General features: G+C 39.3%; 1 protein-coding gene and 1 long non-coding RNA gene across 3 annotated transcripts in view; one reads left to right on the top strand and one right to left on the bottom strand.

The window, feature by feature from the left end:
- Positions 1-10,059, bottom strand: part of Rbbp6 (RB binding protein 6, ubiquitin ligase) — a 31,563-nt gene extending 21,504 nt beyond the window's left edge. For both annotated transcript variants that reach the window (XM_046454421.2, XM_046454422.2), the window contains exons 1-3: positions 8,799-10,059; positions 4,024-4,123; positions 1,666-1,702 (exon numbers count right to left, since the gene is read on the bottom strand). In XM_046454421.2, coding sequence (XP_046310377.1) covers positions 1,666-1,702; positions 4,024-4,123; positions 8,799-8,964 — 303 coding nt within the window. In that variant the 5' untranslated portion in view covers positions 8,965-10,059. The remainder of the gene's footprint in view (positions 1-1,665; positions 1,703-4,023; positions 4,124-8,798) is intronic.
- A 224-nt stretch (positions 10,060-10,283) lies between these two features.
- LOC124099574 (uncharacterized) lies at positions 10,284-11,241 on the top strand. The gene is made up of 2 exons (XR_006853989.1): positions 10,284-10,652; positions 11,010-11,241. It is a non-coding gene; the product is annotated as an uncharacterized LOC124099574 (long non-coding RNA).
- Positions 11,242-12,974: the final 1,733 nt, after the last annotated feature.

Here is a 12,974-nt window from a genome sequence, read left to right as displayed (position 1 = left end):
TGATTTTGTGCTTATACACATGCTAATAAACAAAAAGGAAATAATTGTTTTCAAGAAATAAAACTTCATCTGAATTAGCTTAAATACTATATAAAAATGTACTTTATACAAAACGTGTTACATTTACTACTACAGTCACCAGGAGAGTCAATCTAATTTGTGCTAGCATTTGGATACATAAAAATCATTTTAAACCAATCACCAGCAAAACAGAAACTTGGACAGTTTTTACAGCATTATGCTTTAAAAAAAAAAAAAAGAAAGAAAAAAGAAAAAAAAAAAAAACAAAAAACCCATATATCCAAAATGAAGGAAAAAAAAAAAAAAAACAACCCAAAACTCTAAGACTTTTGATCTTTGAATAACTATATTTAGTTCCATCAGAACTAAAGGCCATATACTTTAGAGAACAAGTCCAGAGTTCAGATATTCTACGTTATGTTTAAGATCCAGTGATCCAAGGTTAGTGAAATGCCTCATACACAAAATCAGTAGTACTTTGAAAGTATAAAATGAAATAGCAAGCAAAACCCTTGAATTCTAAATGAAGATTTCAGACATCTTGCATTGTGTACAATATCAAGCCTGAGCAGTAAAATGTTTAGAGAACCATCAAGTTTACAGAACTCAATTAAGATAGACCTGTATTCTGAAACAGATGTTTCACTTCACAATTTAGGAATGCTGCTACCTTTTACTTAAGAGCTTAAAGTCAAAGAAGTGTCACACTTAAGGTTAATCTGGGATTATAAAAATTAAGACGTTACCCTGGTCAAGAGGAGTTACCTTTGATAACCTATAGCTTTAATAGCCTACAATTAATGCAGCATTTTAGAATCTCATGAAAGAGCAATATTTTCAATTGGACTTTTGAATAAGCTAGATAGAAGTGCAAGGCCTTGTATTAAATTTTGAAAACAATATACCCAACTGTATGAAATCATCAAAATCATTGAGACTTTTATGTACTTATGGGGAGAAGGGTGTAGTTTTTACGTTATAATGCACTGTAAAGAAAGAATAGGAGCTCAAAATTGCCAAATAAAGCAAGAATAAATAATAAAGCTGCATCAATGGTCTCTGGAAAGCTCTTTTCTATGACGTGCTTCAACTTAGAGAAAGCATCAAACTTTGATGTAAGCTTTGCATGTTGCTAATGCATTTTTGAAAGCCATCAATCAGCCAGGGGGTGGGGTGGGGAACTAACAAAAACTAAGTGATACAACGTGAAAATGGCAAAATATACAACTCCAAACATTTTTTTATTGCAAGAAACAAAAAGCACACAACAGCCTGTACATACATACAAAATACTAACTATAGACAGACAGATGTAGAACATGTTATCATGTTCATTAGTGTAAAACCTATACGATCTAAAAAGGATCATACATTACTGTACAACACAGTGTCATACAGGGAGAATTCTATCATATTTAATATGAAACAGTGTTATGGGCACAAATTTCCCATTTCTACAGAATAAGTGTGCAAATTATGCCACATATATCCATATTCGACTGAGCTGTCATCAAAATACATTTTATTTACAATATGTATTATGATCAGTTGAATATTAAGTACTAAAAATGATTTACTTCACTGCAACAATATAAAAAGGTAAAGCAATGTGTAGAAAAAGTGTGAGATTGTGTTTTTACATACTGCTTTTGTAGTTCCCATCACTGGTTCAGTTCGACTTCTAAAAAACAAAAAACAACAAAGACTAACATTAGTTTTTACAAATCTTAACTAACCTTAGTATTTTTGATTTTTTTGTGCTAATAAATATTAATTCATATCACCAATCACGTTTTTAGTAACACAATTTTCCTTTCATACAAAAATTTTATATTTACCCCCTTTCAAAAGGGTTAAAAAAATTTCCACAGTGGGGAACTCTAGAATAGGTGTACCTTGCCATTTATAATAAATGTTTTCTGAAAGGTAGTATGGGGACTTTATTATGTTGAGAAACTCTGTGGTGCATTTTTTTTTTTTAAATTTTTTTTTAGTTGTAGGACACAATACTTTTATTTTATTTATTTATGTGGTGTTGAGGATAGAACCCAGTGCCCCATGCACACAAGGCAAGAGCTCTACCACTGGGCCACAATCCCAGCCCCTGTGGTTCATTCTTAAGAGACTGAAAGATCATTCTATAGTTTTTTAAGAGTCACCTAATGAATTTCCACACATATTTTCTCAAAGCAAGATTATTGCCATTAGCATTTGATTTGGATCCACGAGAAACTACCGTCCTCCAAAAACTAACTTTCAAATAGACAGGTTGACAGTTATTTTCATTTTTTAAAAGTTTCAAAACAATGGCCAATAATTGAATAAGAACCCAAACTCTCAGGAAGATACAACTTAGTCTGAGAGTATTTTAGTTAAAAAGAATGAGTTAAATGGTTATGTAGAATTGGACAACACGATTTTTAAAAGAACATACAAATAAATCTAAAAAGAAATTTCCTTAGCTCACACAGGAAATAAACAGGGGTTGAGTTTCTAAGTATAACTTTTAAATGCTCAGCTTTTATGCATTATTTGGAAGTTCTGAGATTAAAAAAATGGGTGTGGGGGCTCATTTTCTAGTATTTGCTCAACAAACACAGAGATATTTTCAGGCAAATTTATTATAAACAAAACCCTATGTGTTGATAATTAACATGCAATTTGTGTTAAGAGGCAACTTGTTTTGCCATTTACTTCAAATTATTCTTTTCTCAATCAAAAAAAAGAAAGAGAAAAGAAATCCAGAGAAAGGGATGTTTGCTATTTTTCTAAAAAACACATGATAAAAAGTGTAATTTCATACTAGGTTACAGAAATTAATTCTTAAAATCATCATCTTAATTCATAATCCTTAATATCATTTACAGTTAAAAGCATGTACTACAAAGTTTACTTGGTAATCACAACAAAAAGGTATTCACCTTTTTAAAGCCGATACTATTCTGCAGCTATTACACAAGAGACCTTCAAATGTTAAGATATAGAATGTAACTTTACAACTAACTAGTGAGAAAAATTTCACAACACTTGCCCACATGAGGTAAAACTCCAAGAAACGACTATTTTACCTTATTTCCAAGAACACATTGCAATTCTTAGGACCAACAAATTCCATAATTTTTCTTTGACCCAAAGCAGAATTTGCCAAATTTAAAACAAAGCTATGTAAATTCTCAGTAAAAACCACTACTCTTTAAATAGCCCAAATTGCTGCCTTCTTCACATATTTTTAGTTCTGCTATCAGTATAAAAAGTTGCAAGAAAGCAGAGAAGTTGAAGTTTTAATTATACCCTTCTAGTAAATATAAACTCTTAGACTAGTCCTGAGAGAATCTGTTTCTTATTTCAATATTGGGCATTTACCATATGGCTAGCACTATCTAATTTTTAGAATCTGTAAGTTAGTTGAACCTAGGTATTCATGAGATTGGATCTAGGACCCTCAAGTCCTTTATATGAAATGGCATATCTGAATATAATGTATATGTGACTTATATAGTAACTTTTTTTTTCCTTTTTCTAATCTTTTCAATCTGCACTTACAGACACAGAACCCAAGGATATAAAGTGCAAACTATATATCATATCCCTTTCTGTTTTAGAGAAATCTGAGGCAACAAACACTTTAGGAAAATCACCCAAAGTAACACAATTGGTAGGCATAAAGCAATAAACAAAGTCAAACCTAAGCCCGATTCCAGTGTTATGCTCATATATCCTATATATATGGCCTCCTAACTGAAGTCTCTTTTGATAAAGAACGTAAGTCAGCATTACTGAATACTCTCAATGCTGTCAAAATATATAAGATCTATGTCACATATATTTTTTATGGTGAGAAAATAGCAGAAATTTTCCCTAAGAATAGTTCTTGCTTATAAATGACAGGCTAAGTCAGCTTAACCAGGGAAAGAAATCAGAACAAACAAAAAGATATAAATAGGATTCAAAAATTTAAAAAGGTCTATTTTGAGAAATCCATAAAAATTCAAAAATACTTACATAACATATGTCTTGCTTGTAGATTTAACACCTCCTATGGGAATTCTTCTAACAATTACAGATGAATTCTTAGGAATTAGAGCATTATCATCAGTATATTCTGTAAATAAAGGAAAAAAAGAGTCAAATTTCTATTTGGGGATTTGGGTAAATACTCAAGAATTAGACAACTTCAACCAAATATAAGTGTCGTGGGAAATGAACACAATCACAAAAGGGCACTAACAACTGCATGTTCCTTGCATCATTTCTAATATTGTTAGATAATATATCCAAAGCCATAGGGGGCTTCTGTTCCAAGGACACCAAATAACAAAAGCAAATGCTTAGCTCTGGTACCTCTACTTCGTGGAACTCCCAATCTCATTAAGACTATGCCATTCCCTAGTGTATTTAGCCAGAAATGTTCAACATACATGGCAAAACTTATTTAGAATGAAGATTAGTTCTGCCTCCTCAAGCTCTAAAAATGAACTGAATATTACAAACCCTGCACCCATGGAGCTTATTACTACTGGAGAAAACAGCCTATGCATTAAATTATGACATTATGAACAGAGTTTCTTTTTATATAATAAAAGATTGTGGATGTAACTTTGGATAGAATCAACATTCTATCCAAAGAAAGCCCCTCTAAGGAACCTACATTTGCAACTCTGAAGACTGATACAGCTGGCCTGGTGGCAGAGGACTGCAATACCAGCTATTCAGAAGGCTGAGACAGGAGGATCATCAAGTGCCAGGCCAGCCTGGACAACTTAACTAGACTTTGTCTCAAAATAAAAAGTAAAAAATAAAAAGGGTTTGGGGATGTAGCTCAATGGCAGAATGAGTTCATCACCACAGAACAAAACAACAACAAAACACAACTGAGAAGCCAGCAAGGTACACAAAAAAGCTAGATGAAAAGTATTTTAGACAGAGGGAAAAACATGAAAAAATGACACAAAGAACTAAAGAGCTGAAAAAAAAAAACAAACAAACAAGAGAATGACATACACAACAGATAAAAAGGCGTGGGACATATACTGATTTATATTTTGTTTTTAAGTACAAGAAAGTCTCTGGAGGATTTTATATGAAATGACAACAATTTATGTTATAAAAGAAAAAGATTCTGGGCATGTAGCACATGTCTATAATTCCACCTATTAGATTGAGGCAGGAGGATATGAGACCCTGACTCAAAATAAAAAATAGAAAGTACTGGGGACTTAGCTTAGTGGTTTAAACTCCAGTACTACAAAAATAAGTAAATAAATCAAACAAGTTAATTTAAAAAAATAAAATTATGTCACCTATGTAAAGAATAAGTTGTAGGGGAAGAGGAGAAACGGGGTGACTAAGAGGCTGCTGCCTCTTAGTCCTGGTAGAGATAATGAAGATGATACCAGACAGGGATAATGTGTGGGGATGTGGCAGAAAGAAATGGAGAGCCAGAATGTTATGGGGACAGGGCTGGGGCTGAGTGGCAGAGCACTTGCCTAGTGAGTGTAAGGCACTGGGTTCAATCCTCAGCACCACATAAATACATAAAATAAAGAATGTTATTGGGACAGAAATGACACAGCTTGCTGATGGGCTGAATAATGGGAAGATAAAGGAAAAAGAGGCATGAATTCCTAGGTTCCTAGTTTTAGTAAATGGTGCTACTTTTTGAGAAAACCGAGAGAGGATGAATTGGTGCTATTTCCCTTCTTGGACTGTCTATAACTTATACTAGTAACAAAAAAACTGAACCCACCCTTAACTACAATAACAAGATTTACCAAGGCATCTCAGTATCAAAAAGAAAAAATAACTCATTAGAGATGCAAAAATGTATCCATCTCTCTTAATCCCACAACCAGATATTAGGGTTCACTTTTAATGGTATTAAGCTTATGTGCTTCTCTTAAATTACTTAGCACAAAGTGGCTATCTCTCTTTCAATTATTTCAAGCTTATTACATGTGTGGAATTTTTAGGTTTTTAAATGTATGTCAGCTTTATTATTTTTAGTCATAATGCTATTAGTATTCCCTGTTATAAAATAAATTGTTCAGGCAAGGGTTCTTATCAATATATTTCAACTACTTGGTGATACCTTACAAGTATCCAATTAGAGTGACGCAATCTCCCAGAATTAGGCATGCCAATGTAAGACTCTGGACATTATGCTGGATAGCTTGTTACAGTCCCAAATTCCAATCAATCTGAGTCAGGAAAATTGGAAGTGGGAAAGGATGAGGGATTTTTAATAAGCTTAAAAAGTTAATTTGAAAGTCAAAATAAGTCAACTATCTGACAGGAAGTTTCTGAATATGTAACAATTTTCAAATGCATTCATAATAGCTTCCAAAACCAATTTATTAATTTGATCTGCACAATACTATGTTAAATAGTATTAAAGAGTCAGGTGTCCTGATGCCCTTCAAACAGATATTCTAACTGACCACTTTACTTGAATTACAATGGTTTTCTAACTCCCAAAATAGCTTACATTTAAAATAACTCCTTAATAAGTAGTCTTTTAGCTTCTAAGGACCTGCCAGCATAAGTTTTGATCCAAAAACATGAATGGCATAGATGGAATGAAAAATGTTGAATTTGAGAAATGGAGAGATTCAGAAAGGGTCTAAAAGTAAACAGGATACTTAAAATCTAAAACAAAATTCTGATTCAAGCATTTTAGTATTACCAGGATTTAGGGGTCCTAAACAGACAGATTTCAAAAACTATAAGAAATGTTTAATAGAAACACAGCAGAAACTGAAATGATCCAGCTCAACCTTCTTTCTTAGGCAATCTCTTATACTACAAACACTTATTTTGCAACTTTACTAACAGTGCTAAAACCAAGTGGCATCTTTATTCAAGGGTCTTGAAACAGCGGATGCTGTTTTTCACAAAACTCATGAAGCTGCTACCCTCTACGCTGCTATCAATGGTATCTTTTCATCCCCTAAAATGACGACTACACGAAATAGACATTTGTCTTCCACTCTTTTCTTAACCAGCCTAACCTTTCTCCACTGAAGTTCAGCTTACACTATAAATGAAAGAAAACATGCTGCTGGGCAAAGCACTTTCCTAGATTATGTTATCATGTATTTATATTTCCTGGACTAGGGAAAAAATAACACATAGTCACAAAACTCTCCCATTTGTGGACAAGATTCCTTCAACCATAACTTCCTCCAGTCTAAAAGCTGCTTTTAATTGCTATGTAGACAAGATGGATAAAGCCTAGCCCTACCACATAACTCAAAATGGCAAAAATGAAAACTGCATAGTATGTAACAAAATTGCTTTTTTTTTTTTTTTTTTTGGTGCCAAAACTCGGGACAAAATTGCCTTAATATCCTCAAATTTCACCTATATTGCTTTACCTTTCATTCATAAATATGCATTAATGTAGCAATATGGCCTAAAATCATTAAAAATCCATTTGTTTTGTGAACTATAACTGCAGTATTAAGGGATACTTCTGGTGAACTTCAAAAAAAATCTACTTCCTATCTGTCCCTTTCCCTAAGCAGAGGGACATTACAGATGATGACAATTTTTAAAGGGTATGACCCTTGTTAAAAAAATAAGGGGGGGCAATTTGTTTTTTGCATGTTATGTGAGTAAATATAGTTTTTCCTTAATGAATGTTTTTTTCTGGTCTTCTATATGATAAAACTTACTCATCTACCAAACTCCAGGTGAGGTGGGAACCTTCATTTCCAAATATAAAAAGCTCATGCCACACTTTACCAGGAATTTGGTGATCAAAAATTACCCTAACCATATTAGAACTTCATTCCCATTTCTTTGCATCCCCCATCAATAAATCTCTGAAGACTGATCTATTTGAAAACTACACATCAGCATTACTACACTGAGAAAAAGAAACCAAAACGAGTTCAGATTCAGACAGGACTCCTGGGTCACATATTTACTGTTAAATTCCAAATATTACAAAATATCTTTAAAATAGAGAAAGAACTCAAAAGATTCTAATCAGTGGTTTACCTGTACTCACAAGACAGAAGAGTTCACTATTTTTCAGAGCCAAAGAAAGTCTAGCAATTACCACTTTAAAGAAGAAATGTCAGTATTCTGGAGCTTGACTGAATTGCTAAATTTTAAGAGTCATACTATAAACTAAGAGGTCAACCACTCAATTACTGTATTGCAAATTCTGGAATTTACACAAAAGACAAGAGTGATGACATCAGAACATTTCAAATTCCAAAAACAATCCCGACACTGATTAAAATCTTTAAAAAATATTAAAGCAAGGATCCCTTCTCTACAACACAGGCAACTCCAAAATAAACAAATAAATAAGGGGGGGGGGGAAGGTACACACAATTTGCTATTAACCTCCAAAAGGTTCTTGGGTAAAAAATTCATGTTATGTCTACTACTCCCTTAACAAGAAAGAAACATTGCCTAGACTCTGCTCCTATTCTGATTTCAAACAAGTTAGAAAACGCCACAGATAACAGCCAGGTCCCCTTCTCTCGACCCACCCTCCCCATTTAAAAAAAAAAAAAAATCGGGAATAACCAGATCTCCACGTTTTCGGATTAGCCTGTTCCAGAAGACCCCAGCATTGCAGAAATCACCCAGGGCTGGGAAACTGCAAGGTCGGCTGCTGCAACCCCCTGGCCATCAATGAAAAGTTGGATCGGAAGTATTAGAACGAACCAGAATGGCGGTTAGTCCCCTGCCAGGCACCTTACAACCAGGGCTCGGCCACCCACCTCCACCCAGCAGACACCTGGGGCCCTGGTGGCCCTTACCTTCTTTCGTCTGCGCGTTGGTGATCTGCAGGTCGCAGTCGGCAGCTTTCAGCTTCTCTCTCCCCATAATCTGCTTCTTTAAGTCGCAGAGGGAGATGTGGAGCCCATCAAAGGTGACGGTATCATAGTTGAGTTTAGAGGAAAATTTATAATGCACACAGGACATTGTGCCAAAGGGTTCCTACGGTTCAGCGAGGAGACGTGGACACTCTGAATATATGTATATTTATAAAACGGAAGAGCAAAATATGTACACACAGAAAACACTCAAAAGAGACACCGAAGGACCCTGAGGCCTCAGATTAAACACCCCCCAACCACAAGCAGGGGTGCGTGAGAACAATAATCCAGAACCCCCCCCCCCGGCACTCAGAAGCGCTTCATGTGGGAGGAGGAGGACGAAGACCGGGAAGGGGGGAAATCGAGAATCCTCCAACGGGCACAATGTCACCCGGCTGGGTCCCCCTCGCTCATGCTAAGGGCCGGCAGTGCAGTCAGTAGCGGTCAGTCCACACGTTAGAGTCCGGGTGCCCCCGCGGGGTCAGGGGTCCATAGCGCGGCTGCACCTCCCGGCTGGTCTCTCTCCGTGGATGGGGGTGACCCAGGCCCCGGGAGAAGGTTGCGGGGAGAGGGCCTAGGCCCGGAGTCCTCGAGCGGCCTCTCGCCTCCGGCTGGCTTCCGGACGACCGGCGTCAGCTTCCCCAGGCCCAGGCCCCCACCACACACACACCCTGGCGCCTGCTCCCCGGCGGCCACGAGCGGCCCGCGGCCTAGGCCGAGGACGCGCGGTCGGCGGAGGAGAGGCCTTCCGCAGGCCGCCCCCGGCTCGGGCTCCGCCTCCCCCCCGCCGCCGCCGCCGCCTCGACACAAAGCCGGCGCTGGGCCTCCGCGAGGCCTCGGAGCACTTCCTCACCACCCCGGGCCCCAGCCAGCGGCCGGGTGGCTTCGGCGGACCCAGGGGACACCGCCGAGGCTTCCCTGACGCTTCCTCTCGCCGGATCCTCCTCCGCGCTTCTCTCGCCTTTCGCTCCCGTCGCCTTTAGGCCCAGAACCGCGACCAGTTGAGCCCGGAAACGGCCGGGCGGCGATGAGGGCTTCGCTGGCTCCCTTTTTTGTTTTGCCCCCCTGCCGCTCTCGGGCCCTCACCCAGCGACGGCGACACCTCCAAGCCAGGCACTATGGCGGACGCGGCCTGGCTTCGGGCGAGCGCCCCACTCCGGGGTCTCTAAGCAGGGATTGCACGGGCGGCGCGCGCAAGGCGGAGCCGGTGTGCGCGGATAGGCGGGCCGAGGGGCGGGGCCGTGGCGTCACAAAGCGCACCGGCCCGCCCACGTGACCCTGCGCTTTGTGACTCGGAGCGCGGAACCTGAACTAGCCCGAGAACGGGCCAGACCATCTGCCTCCCGTAGGGGGGGGGGTGAGGCTGAGGCTCTGGGAGGACCGGCTCACGGGGCGGTTCCGGGAGGGGAGCTCACTTGGCAGCTGCTGCCCGGGGTGGCTTCCCCGCGGCTGATTGGCGTTCCCTGGGGGTGGCGGGCTGCCTTCCCCTGTCCCACAGTCCCCAGCCACTACCGAAGCCTCCTCCCATTTAAATAAGTTTTATGTCCCTGGGCAGTACACGACCGTGGCTACGCAAGCACTCCCCAACTTCCCTTTCGGACAAACTGGCTACCCTGGATTCTTCGTAAGCAGAATTTCCGGAGCTGCCTCTGCCCACAGTTGATAACGCAATTGAATGGGGGCAATTTATTGCATTTAGAGCTGACAGGCTGTTGGTTTACTTTTTAGATGAGAACAGGGGTTTTATCTCGGTGTGTGCTGCATTCCCTCTCTGCAGAACAATGCCTGGACAGAGTAGGTACTCAGGTATCACTGCAAGGAGCCACAGCTCCACATAGATTTACGCACAGGGCGAACCGCGTTAACAGCGCCGCCAGGAGCTGGAGCCAAGTCGTCTGGGTTGGCGCCCTGGTTGAGGGCTTCTGGGTTCAACTCCTCTCTGCCTGACTTTCCTTGGCTGTAAAACGCGGTTAAAAATAGTCCTTGGTTGACTGAGTTGTCATGGATTAAATGAATGAATACATTTCCAGGCTTTGAGGCCATGCCTCACAAATGATTCAATGTGTCTCAGTAGAGGTGACTCCATAGATGTCAATGTAGCAACATGAAACTCCCGAAATTGTTCATATTCCCATTATCTCCCGTTTACAGATGAGAGAACTGAAGCGAACCGTCATGCACTTCCTGAATTTGCAGAAGAGGAACGCCTGCTCCTTTGTAGGGTCCCAGTCCCATTTTTAATTAGGATTGCCAGGAACTGTGCCATGAAGTCCCCCCCTCCCGCCGGGAGTTTGGAATATTTTTTTTCTTACATGGGGAAGTTATTGCCTTATAAAATTCATAATGTTATACAATTATTATAATAAACTGATACTCACTATCATTTACAATGCATGTTCCTCATCCCCTCTGAATTTTACGAAGAAGTTGGGCAACTAAGAACAAATCAATCAAGAGGTAGCAGTTTCCCCAAGAACTTCCTGAATGTCACACCCCAAACTCTGAATTTGTCAGAGAAACCTTCCTGCAGTCATCTTAGTTAAATAGGATGGCAATTACTTTTGATTCCTCTTTTCTTTATTTTCTTCTTAGTATATTCATCAGTAGCTGACATGGTATATATTTACTGTTTAATTATGTCCCCCAGATGAGAACAGGGATTTTATCTTTAGTTTTGCTGAATTCCCTGTCTTTAGAACCATGCCTGGACATAGTAGGTGTTCAATGCTTGATACATTGAATAACTATATACATTTTTATGTGATCTATAGAAATATCACAGCTGGTACGATCTATTCCAGCTAGATCTTTTAGTTGTTGATGTACCTTTATTTTTTATTTATTTATATGTGGTACTGAGTATCGAACCCAGTGCCTCACACATGCTAGGCAAGCACTCTGCCACTGAGCCACAACCCCAGCCCTTCCCTTTTGTTATCTTTGATAACAAAATTTCCCTGTCATCTGGCCCAGGATGGCTGATTTTCTTAAAAATCTGTGTAAACGAAAGGAAAAAAATTATATCTAATGAAAGAAACTGGAAAAGAAAATGATAAATCATCACTGCCAAATCCTTTCACTATCCACTCTTTAGTTAATCCCTTTATATCCAAAATGCCTACTTGAAACAGCTGATGGATAAGTGGGTCACACCCTCAAGATAGGATAGAAAGGATAAGAACATAACCAAAGAAACAGTTTGTGTCCTTGGAAAGAATGTAGTCAATATTATAATTTGACCACACCAGGTCAAAAGCCCATCACCAACCTTTATTCACCTGAATACTGTAATTTTCACCTGAATTCTGTAATTCACCTGAATACTGTAATACTGTAATCCCATCAAACAGCTCCAAATGCACTCACAATCATCATAAATATACTTGGGAGATTTAAGTTGATTTAAGATTTAAGTTCTTTTGGCTATTCTTTTTTTCATGATGATGCTGGGAATCCAAATTGGGGCCCACATCTGCTAGGCAAGTTCTCTACCACTGAGCTATTAGACTAATTGATGATGATACATTTGGCTCATTTCTTGAAATTTCTTTACTAATTTCAGTTTTGTAGTTCTCATTCAGGAAGATGAAGATGTTTTCCAGGACACTTTTTCCAATCCCTACCAAAAATGTTATTATCCCTTGAAAAGTATTTTTAAACTATATCTACAATGAGAGATTCTAAGATCCCAGGATTTCGAACTTGCCACTTTCAAACTCTCTATATTCTCACACCAGAAACAGTGAGCAGATGCTCTATCTTATACCTTGTGTGTGTGTGGGGGTGGGTGGGGGGTTCCAGGGATTGAACTCAGGGAAATTTGACCACTGAGCCACATCCCCAGCCCTATTTTGTATTTTGTTTAGAGACAGGGTCTCACTGAGTTGCTTTGTGTCTTGCTATTGCTGAGGCTGGCTTTGAACTTGCGATCCTCCTGCCTCAACCTCCCAAGCCACTGGGATTACAGGCCTGCGCCACTGCACCCAGCCTCTATCTTATATCTTGGTGCCCAAATTTCAGTTTCAGAGAACAGAATTGGGAGGCCCAAGAAGCTCCTCTGCATGTTGGCTGTCCCCTGGTGCACTATCTAGGCTCAGGAAGTTAGAAGTTAGGTCT

Source organism: Marmota monax, unplaced genomic scaffold (genome assembly GCF_021218885.2).
Source record: "Marmota monax isolate L192 unplaced genomic scaffold, Marmota_monax_Labrador192_F-V1.1 WCK01_AAM20220418_F8-fsc00086, whole genome shotgun sequence".
NCBI classification, from domain to species: Eukaryota; Metazoa; Chordata; class Mammalia; order Rodentia; family Sciuridae; genus Marmota; species Marmota monax.
This window is presented reverse-complemented; position numbering and strand designations above follow the sequence as displayed.